This window comes from Lonchura striata, chromosome 31, assembly GCF_050655825.1.
Source record: "Lonchura striata isolate lonStrDom1 chromosome 31, ASM5065582v1, whole genome shotgun sequence".
Taxonomy (NCBI): domain Eukaryota; kingdom Metazoa; phylum Chordata; class Aves; order Passeriformes; family Estrildidae; genus Lonchura; species Lonchura striata.
This window is the reverse complement of record NC_140733.1, coordinates 3748056-3759693: the sequence shown is the minus strand read 5'-3', so window position 1 is coordinate 3759693 and position 11638 is coordinate 3748056. Positions and strand designations below refer to the sequence as shown.

General features: G+C 49.7%; 1 protein-coding gene across 1 annotated transcript; it reads right to left on the bottom strand.

The window, feature by feature from the left end:
* Positions 1-1621, bottom strand: LOC146764755 (uncharacterized). The gene has a single exon (XM_085563814.1). It carries the CDS (start codon positions 1230-1232, stop codon positions 156-158), a length of 1077 nt encoding a protein of 358 aa, XP_085419940.1. The 5' UTR covers positions 1233-1621; the 3' UTR covers positions 1-155.
* Positions 1622-11638: the final 10017 nt, after the last annotated feature.

The window sequence follows — 11638 nt, the reverse complement described above, 5'->3', positions numbered from 1 at the left end:
TGGCAGGGGCAGGAAAAGCGACAGGTGTCTTCCCAGCATGGATCACAGGGAACATGGATCACCAGGGCTCTTCCCAATGTGGTCTTCCAATGGGGGATGAAACTGGAGCAGTGCACTAAGCTCTTCCTGCAGCTGGGGAATTTTCAGGGCCTCCTTTACCGGTGGCTCCGTTGGTGTTTGGTCAAGTGAGAGCTTTGGGTGAAGCTCTTCCCACACTGGGGACACAAGTAGGGCCTCTCTCCAGTGTGGATGCGTTGGTGGCTGACAAGATTGCACTTGTGCTTGAAGCCCTTGCCACAGTCAGGGCAAAGGAAGCGCCTCTCCTCAGTGTGAATCCGCTCATGCAGGAGGAGATTTGAGCTGCTGTTAAACGTCTTCCCACAAGTGGGGCACATGTAGGGCCTCTCGCCAGAGTGGATGCGCTGGTGTGTGATGAGGTCGGAGTTGCGCTTGAAGCCCTTCCCGCAGTCAGGGCAGCGGAAGGGCCTTTCATCTGTGTGAATCCGCTGGTGTTTGAAGAGATTGGAGCTGGTCTTAAACCTCTTCTGACACTCGGGACACTCATAGGGCCTCTCCCCAGTGTGGATGCGTTGGTGCTTGATAAGGGCAGAGCTGCAGCTGAAGCCCTTCCCACACTCCCCACACTCGTAGGGCCATTCCCCAGTGTGGATCATCATGTGCAGTTTCAGACTGTTGCTCTTCCTGAAGCTCTTCCCACACTCCAAGCACTTGTAGGGCTTCTCCCCATCATGAAGCTTCTCAGGGACCACCAGCTCTGAGCTCTGGCTGAAGCTCTGCCCACCTTCCTGGCCCAGAGCGGACCTTTCCTCCTCAGAGCACCCAGGGCTGGGTTTGCAGTACCTCCTCCTGTGAGATCTCCAGGGATTTTCCTCCCCGTTGGGTTGCTGCACTGTGGAGTTGCTCAAAATGGCCTCTTCCATGAGGTTCTGCCGTGGGGATTTCTCCTTCCTGCTCTCCATCCTCAGCTCCTTGTCTGGGGGAGGAAGGATAGAGAGAGGATGGGATTTGCCTCCATGCCACAGGAAAGGGCAAGGAGATCCCCCCAGTGCGTCCCCAGCAGGAGGGCACCGGCAGCGGGGCTGTCCTGCAGCTGGGGGCCGTGCTGGGCTGGGAGATGGAGCAGGAGAGAAGGGGAAAGGGGCACTGACTTCCTCCTCACCTGCCTCAGTGTCCCAGGGCATCTTCCTCTTCCTTGCAACCTTCTTCTCCATCTGGTGAATATTTGGGTATGGGAAATCCTGTTTTGGGAGGAAAACAAGGGATGAGCACAGTGAGTTTTGTACTGGTTTGAAGGCAAACCAGGGAGAGAGTCTAAGCCAGAATGACAATTAGTAAGAAAATTAAGATCAAGGCAATGATACAGAAACCCTGCTTTAAACTCACAGAGTCAGGATATAACCTGACACCCCGTTGCTCAGGGTGGTGGTAGCAGTCTGATGAAATGGTGGCTGCAGTCCAGCTGGAGTGATGAACGTGATTGTGTCAAAGCGGCGATCCTGTAGAAGGGTCTGGTCTTCCTCTGAAGGTCCAGTGGTGCTTATGGAGCTCTTGTCCTCTGGGAATGCAGTAGGCAAGGTGGTCTGGTGTTGCAAATGGTGAGATTATATCCAGGCAGGAATGCTTGGTTCCTCCCCCTGGGCGGAGAATCCCACAATGGGATGATGTAATTTTATCAGTGCTGCAGTGACACTCAATGGCCCATTAAGAGAAGATGGCCCCTGGAGAGCTTTATCAGGGCTGAGCCATGGAAGAGATAAAGAACACTGCCCCACCTGTTGATAACAGTTTATGGAGATGGTGACTGAAAACACTTTTGGTTACATCTGACACTGAAACCTGAAACAGTGAGGCAATCCCTGCTCGGGGTGGGGGATGAACACCACCCCCCTTACCCAAACTGGCTCAGGTGTAAAACCCCCACCCTGGGGAGGCCACGCACACAGGGGACAATGTCACACTTGCCCCGCCCCAGGGGAGATTTCTGTCTCTGTCACTCCTTTGCTCTCTCGTCTCTTTCTTTCCATCTGTCTCTACCTCACATTTACTGGTCAATAAAATCCACTTTGGATTTGGTCTTGTGAGCACCTTAATTGGGGCAGAGGCATCTCCTTAACAATTTTATTATCCAGAATTGCAACATTATTTTGCACAGTGAGTTCAGGGCTCTGTTGTCTGACCCTGAGTTCCTTTGACAACAGCATGGTTCTCTCCTCTGAGGACCTTCTGGCTCTTTCAGGAGGAACTCTTGGAAACTTGGATGCAGCTTCCTCTGAGTGACTTTTGGGAGAACTTATGAAGAAAATTGCTCTTGTGGGTGGCCAGTGTAAAGAAAATATTTTGTTTTCCTTCTTTGAAAAGTCTGTTAAAATCACTGGAGGAAAGGGACCAAATGATACCAGCCAGATTGACAAGGATCATTCACCCCAAAGTGAGGAACACAAGGCTACTTAAATCCTACAAGAAGCCCAGCTCAAGTAGCTAAATTCCCAAATAACTCCTGAATTCACGGGCTTTGGGGAGAGAATCATTATTTCCTTGGTCCCTGTCACCTTTGTGACAGCTACACAGACCTTTCCGTTCCTTTTAATAATCTGTATTGGGCCAAATTTCCATGGGTTTTTTTTGGGTTTTTTTTGGAACCTGCCAGCATCTGAGCTGGAGCTGTGCTGAAACTGATGAAATTTGGAATTGCCAGAGAATTTATTCTGTTGTTGGTCGATTAATGTTATGATTTGTGTTTCCATCAGAAATGACTTGTGGGAAGAGCAAATCTTCCTCAAGGCATTTTATGGAGGGTTAAATTTGATTTCTGCTGAGTTTGTTTTGTCCAGTGTCCAGGGGATGCTCAAGGGGTCTCTGGTTTTCGTTTGGCCCTAATTTACTTCTGATTTGTCTTTATCACTTAAAAACACCTGAAAAATGACTAAAAAGAGTATGGACCAGAGATGTCAGAAGTTCCACCATTTAAGAGGTATTTGAGGTGGAATTTACTGTTTGGGAACATATTCTGGAGGATTTGTGGCTTCTTGGGGGATATCTGGGAGTATTCTCCATATCTTTGCACTCCAAAAGCCAAGGTGGATTGGTCTGTCACCTCAAAGTGACTCAATCCCACCTCAAAACAGCTGGTTCCCACCTCAGTCCCATGCCAAAATTGCTCAATTCCTCAGCCTCCAGGATGAGATGGGGTTGGAAGGTGATCAGGAGAAGTGAGATCCAAATTTGAGATTGTGGGGTCAGGATTGTGTGGGGCTGGGTGGGTGTGATTTATTTTTATAATAAATAAAACTTTCAGAATTACTGATTTCTGTCCCATTTAGTTTCTGTCAGTTCTGGTTTGCTTTTCAGAGTGCCACCTTCTCAGCTGATTTTGTTTGTGTCCTCCTGTCCCAGACTGAAAAGCAAGATGTGTTCTATTTGCGATCTGTATGGCAGTTGTCCTGTGTTAAGTGGGCAGTTTTTCCTTATCTCTTCCACAATCAATCCTCCCTCAGGGGAGACATCTGCTGATAATGAACCATTGAATGTCACTGCATGACTGATAAGAACTATAACATCCCATTGTGAGATGCCCCGCCCAGAGGGAGGAGCCAAGCATTCCTACCTGCATTTAGTCTTGAGATTCTGGCCCACCAACACAGCTTTTTCTGGGCTGGATTTTCCCAGAGGAACAGCTGCCTCTTCCTCTTCAGAGGAAGACACCCTTTTCCTATAGGATCACTTCTCCAACAGAACCACACCTGACACTCCTGCAGGACTGCAGACACAATTCCAATTGGATTGTGGCCAATACCCTGTCCAAAAAGGTTATATTTTGTCACTGTCAGTGTTAATTCAGTTTACTGCATTGTTAATTTTATAGTTCTATTTTATTCCCTAATAAAAAACAGTTATTCCTGCTCCCATATTTTTATCTGTGAGCCCCCTTTAATTTCAAATTTATGAGAATTCTGAAAAATTCTACATTATTTAATTTCAGGGGAGGCTCCTGCTTTCCATAGAAGACACCTGTCTTTCCAAACCAAAACACCTCCTTTCTCTCCTGCCTTCCTTTGCCTGCTCTGTTACTCTCTCAGTGTCCCCTTTGACCCAGGGCAGCTCCCACCAAAGACCCTGCCCTGATTTAAGTCCCAATTCATGGAGTACGACAACCAGAGGTGAAATTATGAAGGCTGGCAGTAAAATGGCACTCTAAGATCTTGCTCCACTTGGCTTTTGACTCTTCCTTAAGAGCTTTGCCTTCAAGGGAAGGAACATCTTTTCCTGGCTGGGAACTGGAATTCCAGGCCCTGGGAGTGTGTGCCATGGATCCCAGAGGGGCATTCCCAAGGTTCCCAGGGTGCTGCTCCTGCCATGCCTCCCAAGGAGCTGTGCAGGGCAGGGGACAAGGTGCAGCAGCTGTGCTGGTTCTGCAGTGCCACAACAGCCCCTGGTTCCATGAGTTTCCAAACTGCCAACAGTGGTTTCTGGGTTCCATGATGTCCTGCTGTGTCCCCATGGATATTTGGTGTCATGAAGTTCTTCAGTGTCACAATGGCCACCTCGCTCCATGAGCTTCCACAGTGTCCAAATGGCCTCCTTGCATGGGCAGTGTCCCCATGGACCACTGGCTCCATGCAGCCCCGCTGGGTCACCATGGACTCCTTGGTTCCATGAGGTTCTGGGGGTGTCTCCATGGTCTCCTTGGATCCACAGTGTCACAATGGACCACTGGATCCACGTGGCCATGCTGTGTCACCATGGCCCCTTGGTTCCATGGGACCCCAGGGTCACCATTCACTCTTTGCTTCCAGGTGACTCCCTCAGTTCCAAAATGGCCCCTTCGTTCCATGGGGGACACAAAAGATTTATAGAACCATAGAGAAAATCCTGCTTAACACTGCTGGGAACATCTGTTTGCATTCCAGAGGGCAGTTAAAGGTGAGGCTGGCACCAGCAGCTTCCACCTGCAGCATGGATCCAGAGAAAGGACAGGGACAGAGAATACAGCTGGGAGACTCAGAGAATTCTGCTTCCAGAGATCATTTCTGGTCACACTCTCCCTTGTAGAAAGGTGACACCACTCCAGGCAGCCTGTACTGAGCAGGTGGTTCCTGAGTGGGGTTTGTTGTTTAGGAAACCTGCTTAGGATTTCCATTCTTTCTTTCCAACAGGAAAACTTCTCCTGGGCCCGTGTGCAGGCAGAGCCCTGAGGATAGCAGGTGGGACACGGTGCAAGGGGCTGGGACATGGAGCTGCAGAGCTCAGGGACAAGGTTCTGCTGCAGGGCACAGGGATGTCAGTGCCAGATGGGCGATGTCAGACATGGTGAGGCTGGGGGTGAGGAGCAGCTTGTCCAAACAGGGTCAGCCCTCAGGGGGCTCATTCTTCTACATGTCTAGACCTCCTAAGGAGAATTTCAGTGTCAGGATCATCTGGGGAATGCTTCTATCCGCTCTTCTCCAAACTGGGAAATAAAAAAAACACTAATTTAATTGAAGAATAAAAGGTCATGACGTCCACTTGGAAATCTTTCTCCCCACAAGAACTCCAAACTTACTCCAATCAGCTGCACAAGCCCTGGAGACTTGCAGACAATTGAATGAAGACAAACCGCCCCTGAGAGCTTCCTGTATTTTGATGATCTCACCGTGGTTTTGGGACTGAGTCCAGGACCCTGAGACACTGAGAGAAGGCTGAAGAAGCTGCTGAAGGAGTCTGGAACAAAATTCCAAGTCCCTTGGAGCATCACTGGGCCCTACTGAGGGCAGAGACTGCCAAAGGCTCCCCAGGGACTGGTGAGAGCAGATCCTTGAGGCCAGGACTGCAGGGATCCAAAGGCTCAGAGCAGGGAACTGCAATGCTGAGCAAGGCCTGGGCTGGCTGGGGGAAGCAGAAAGGCCAAGCCCTGAGCCCAGCCTGGCACAGCAGGGCCTGTCCCTCATGGGGGGCTCGGGGATGTTTGTGGGGCAGGGGATGTGAGGGGCAGCAAGGACAAATGTCATAAACCTGTGTGACCCTGCAGATCCTCATGGAACCAAGGGGCCACTGTGACACTGTGGGAAGTTATGGAACCAAGGGGAACATTGTGGCACTGTTGGGCCCATGGGACCAAGGGGCCATTGTGACACTGTGGGGCCTCATGGAATCATGGAAACCACCGTGGAATTTGGTGACCCCAAGGAACCAAGGGTCCATGGTGACCTTGTGCAGCCGCAGTGTCACAGAGGAGCCGTTGTGACACAGCGAGGGCACATGGAGCCGAGGGGCCATTGTGACACATCAGGGCTTTGTGGAACCATGAAGCCATTGTGACATTGCAAGGCCTCATGGAAGCACGGGGCCATTGTGACACTGCAGAAGCAAGGGGAACATCGTGACACTCCAGGGCCTCATGGAACCAAGGAGACCATTGTGACACTGTGGGGTCCCACAAAACGAAGGGAACATGGAACAGGTCTGGCTGGCTGGGCCTCCTGGGGACCACCTGACCACCTTGGCATGATTAGGGCTGCTTCTCGTCTTCCCTGAAGCACTGTGGCTCTGGGCTTTCCTTCCTATGAGAGATAACTGTCCTTCTCCTTCTCCTCCAGGGACCCAGGGCCAAAATTGGGATTCCTTCTGCAAATTTCCTTATATTGCAAAGATTGTTCCCAGATGAAATCTGCCAGGAGAAACAAGTCTGGCTGCCTTGACCACCCAAGGGCCACCTCTCATTTGCCTTTCAGACACTGGGACCATGTGCTTTTCTTTCTTATGGGAAAAGCCATCCATCTCAACTAGGCACCCACGGCCAAAATTTGGTATCTGCCTCCAGTATTCCCTATATCCAATGATAGCTCCCAGAAAAATGATGCCAAGAATCACAAATCTGTCTGACCTTGGCTTCCTGAGGGCTGGCACTCATCTGCCTCTGAAACACTGGGACTCTGTGCTTTCCTTCCTAATGAAAAGAACTCTTCTCCCTGTCCAGGCACCCACAGACAAAACTGAGATTCCACCTCCAAAATGCCCTATGTCCAAGGATAGCCCCTAGACGAAAGGTGTCAGGAGAGACAGGTCTGGCTGGTTTGGCCGTGGCCACCTCTCACCTTCTTCCAGAACACTTGGACTTCAAGTTTTTCTTTCCTATAGGAAAAAATCATCCATCCTGTCCAGGCACCCATGGCCAAAACTGACCTTCCACTTCCAAAACTCCGTACATCCAAGGATTGCTGACAAGTGAAATCAGACAGGAGAGACAGGTCTGGCTGCCCTTGGACACTTGGGGGCTGCTTCTCACCTGCTTTTGAAACACTGGAGCTCTGTGCTTTCCTTCCTATGGAAAAGAACTGTTCTTCTTTTTTATACAGTAATGACCAAAAATGGGATTCCACATCCCAAATTCCCTATATCCAAGGGTTGCTTTTAGACAAAAGCTACCAGGACAGAGAGGTATGGCTGGTCTAGGCCTCTGGTAGCCACCTTTCATCTGGCTCCCAAACACCAGTGTTCCGTCCATTCAATCCTTTGGAAAGAAATGTCCTTCTACTTTGGGTGTCCATGCATGAAATTGGGATTCCACGGCTGAAATTACCTATATCCAAGGGTTGCTCCCAGCCAAAATCTGCCAGTACTGTCAAGTCTGGCTGGCCTTGGCCTCTGGTGGCTGCCCCTGCCACACTGGGGCTTGGTTCTTTCCTTCCCATGGAGATCCCTGTGACACTGTGGGCACCTCATGGAACCAAGGGGATCATTGTGGCACCACTGGAGCCCTTGGAACCAAGGGGCCATGGTGACACCGCGGGGCTTCATGGACCCAGAGACCATTATGACTCTGTGGGGCCTGATGGAACCATGGAGACCATTCCGACCCTTCAGGGCCTGGTGTCACCAAGGGGGCATTGTGACACCTCAGGGCCTCCTGGAAGCAAGGGACCCCATGGAAGCGAGGGAACATGGACCAAGTCTGGCTGGCTTGGCCTGCCAGCGGCCACCTGACAGGTCTGGCTGATCTTGGGATGTCAAGGGCTACCTCTCACCAACTCCTGGAGCACTGGGGCTCCATGCTCTCCTCTTTATGGAAAAGAACTGTCCATCTTTTCAGATGCCCATTGCCAAAACTTAAATTTTGCCTAAAAAATTTCCTGTATTCAAGGGTATCTCTCAGAACACAATCTGGTGGCTCTGGCTGGCCTTGTCCTATTGTGGTCACCTCTCATCTGCCCCTAAAACAATGTCGCTCTGTTCCTTCATTCCTATGGAAAAGAACTGGTCTTCATGTCCAGGGACCATGGCCAAAATTAGAATTGGCCACCGAGCCTGGCCTGGGTCGTGTAACCATCTGCAACCCTGGGCAGATATTGACTCTGCCAGTGCTGCCATCCTCCCTCCAGTGAGAGAAAAGGACACAGGGCAGGCACACAGAGGAGCAGCATGGACACACCGAGATCAGGGAAGAGGAAGGTGAGTCCCAGGTGAGAGGGATGAGGAGATGCCTTGATCTTCGGGCTGGAATCCTCTGTTAAAACTATGGAGAAGGATGTCATTGATATATATCAGACTCTCTTTTTCCCTATAATGCATTGAAAAGTATGGGGAGATGTTTTGTTCAGCAAAGGCCTCCATTCTAAAGTGAGCAAATGTTGCAGTAGCTGTGATCCCATGAGAAGTTTGAACAGAGAAGGAGAGAAGAGTGATGAGACCCTGTGCCCTCAGGGAGAGAAGAAGATCTCTGCAGAGATGAAGATGATTTCAGAAAGAGATTAAGACAATCTTTGCTCTTAAACAGCTCATCTTGAAACTAATATCCCATAAGTTGGATGGCCCATAAACACAGCTGTATGAATGGCTGTGAATAAATGGGAGGGGTGTCATGATTTCACTTTTTCCGAGTGGCTGCTATTCATGCAAATTGAGAGCCACAAGAGACCTGTTTTCTTGTGGAGAAATCTCCATAGCAAGAGAGACTCCTCTCTCTAAGTGAACTAAAGAAAGACTATTCAAGAGGTGGTAAAGTGACTGAAATTTTTTTGCTTTGTCCCTTTACATAATCACTAAGTAAGAAAAGGTTGAATAGAGAGTGGATGTATTCTGAAATTTTGTTCTGATCCTTATTATTCCTTCTTTTAGTTACTTTCAACAAACTTTTCTTTACATTCCTTAAGTTGTGCCTAATATGCCTTTCTCCTAATCCTATCTCTCAGCAGGAAATGAGTAAGTATATTCTAGTGTGTGCACTGGTAATTAGTCAGCACTGAACCCACCACACTAATTGATGCATTGGCCGAGAAATCTCAAATAGGTGAACGAAAACCACCATAGACATCTTCCTGTTGAACTGCTCCAGACAAGAGGGAAATCGAGGCACAGCCATGGTTTGTCAGGACTTGCTTGATCTTAATGAGCTCCGTGGTGCATTTGGAGCTGAGCCTTGGAACCTCAGGGCTTGAGGGGAGATTGCACAAACCTTTCCAGGAGTCAAACTCAGAAGAAAAACCAAAGTTTCTCGAGGCATTAATGGGTGCCACTGAGGTCCATCCCCAACACAGGCTCCTCATGGACTCCTTGGAGGAGAGAATTGGAGGCCAGGATTGCACATCTTCTCAGAGACTCAAAATGGCACAAAAATCTCTCAGTGTGGAAAGGAAAATCCAAAGTACTTTAAATTTCTTGAGTATCTCAAAGTATTAATGAACCTCACTGAGTGTCAGTAGAAAGCTCTCCAGGGACTCATTAAAGCAGATAATTGGAGGCTGTGACTGTACTATCTTTCGCATAGAGTCTGTATCAAAAGGGAAACACCAAGTACCTTAAAAGAACTGAAGTACCTTGAAGCATTAATGAGCCCCACTGAGTGTTGTTCCTGACAAAGCCTCTCCAGGGAATAATTAAAGCAGATAATTGGAGGCCAGGATTGCAGAAAGCTCTCGGAGACTGCAAGGCAAAAGCCAAACCCAAAGTCCTTTGAAAAACCTGCAGTCCCTGGGAGCATGAAGGAGCCCCCAGGGCCATTCCTGACCAAGGCTCCCCAGGGACTCCTTCCAGCAGATCCTTGAGGCCACTGGGATGTGGGCTGGGGGGGGTGCTGAGGGCAGGAGCAGGGGCTGACAGTGCCCAGCCTGGCTGGGGCTGTGCCAGGAGGCCCCAGGGCCTCAGGACAAGGTGTCTCCTCACAGCTCTTGGTGGCACAGACCCTGCTGTGCCCCAGGGCACCAAGACTTGGCTTCTCTTTGTCCCCACCTGGCATCAGTGCCTCCAGTTCTCTGCTCTGCCTGGGGCCTGGGGACACTTTCTCAGTCATGTCCCTCAGTGGGACCCATTAAAAGTCCAAGAAACTTTGGAGTTGGATTGTGACTTGGAGTTCTGGAGAGGTTTCTGCAGCTCCCTCTCAGGGCCTGATGTTCAGGGCCTGAGCACAAAGCCCCAGAGGGTCATTAAAGTCCTTGTGCTGTGTCTGTGTTGCTGAGCTGGGCCGGGCTCCTGGCACAGAGGGGATGCTGGTAACCAAGCAGAGCTTCAAAAGCACATTTCTCTTGCTGAGCAGCTCTTCTCCCAGCCCAGCAGGGCTGGGGCACTGCCTGCAGCCAGCCCGGGCACAGCACAGAGGCACAGAGAGCTTCAATCAGTCAGGGCTGGGAAGGGGCTGAGAAGTGCCTGGGGCAGAATCACTGCCAGCCCTTGGCACAGGAACCTCTGGCTGCAGGACAATGCAGCTGCAGCTCCTGGAGAGATCTCCTAAAGCTGGAACATGCCAATGCCCACAGAGCCTGTGAGTGCATTCTCTGCTCATCTCCTGTGCAGAGCAGCCAGGGGTGCCCAGGGCTGTCCTGCAGAGCAGGGTCCTGCAGCCCAGGGCGCTGTGCTGGGCCAGGGACTCTGCTGCCTGCCAGGGACAGCTCTCAGCCGGCCCTGGAGCTGCTCCCAGCGCTGGCCAGGAGCTGTGGGGGGAAGGAGCCACCCTGAGCAGGGCAGGTGCTGCTGCTGAGAGGGGCTGGCTGGGGCAGGGCTGCTCCCAGCTCCAGACCAGCCTGGGCACAGCTCCGGAGGACACTTCCCAAAGAAGGTAAGCCTGGGATTGCTGTAAAGGTCAGGAGCTTTCCTGAGAGTGTTTTCAATTCTCTGCTTGGAGAAAGATGATGAAGTTGTGATGATGATAAAAATATTTTTGCTTTTTATATATTTTTCATATATTCATAGTTCTGTAAATTATTTTTGCATAGTTTTAAAATTATAATCCTTAACTAACTCTATTAAACTCTTAAATAACTCTTTTTAACTACTATTATATATTTAATGTATTTATGATCCTTAATTAACTCTAGTATGTTTCCTTACCTTCTCTTGGATTTTAGAACTATAACCTGTCTAAATACATTTTTAAAGTGCTATATAATCTTTTTATCAGAGAAAGAACCCACAAGGTGAGTATTTTGGGATTTGAATGTGAGCAGTGATAAGAAAAACTGGGACAAAGAAGGCCCTGGACTTATTACAGTGGGTTGAGCCAGGGGTGTGTAACTGGGTACTGAATCTCCCATTGGATGTTCCTGTTAAATATCCTAAATAATCAACATGAACAAATTGTTGAAATCAGGGACTGGGTGTGCCTCATCCCCACTGGGACACCTGGAAGCTTCCAATAAAGGTCTGGTTTTAA

What these genes read in the sequence shown, in the direction of transcription:
- LOC146764755 (XM_085563814.1), bottom strand. Translation starts at nt 1,232, where the DNA reads ATGGAGAAGAAGGTTGCAAGGAAGAGGAAGATGCCCTGGGACACTGAG.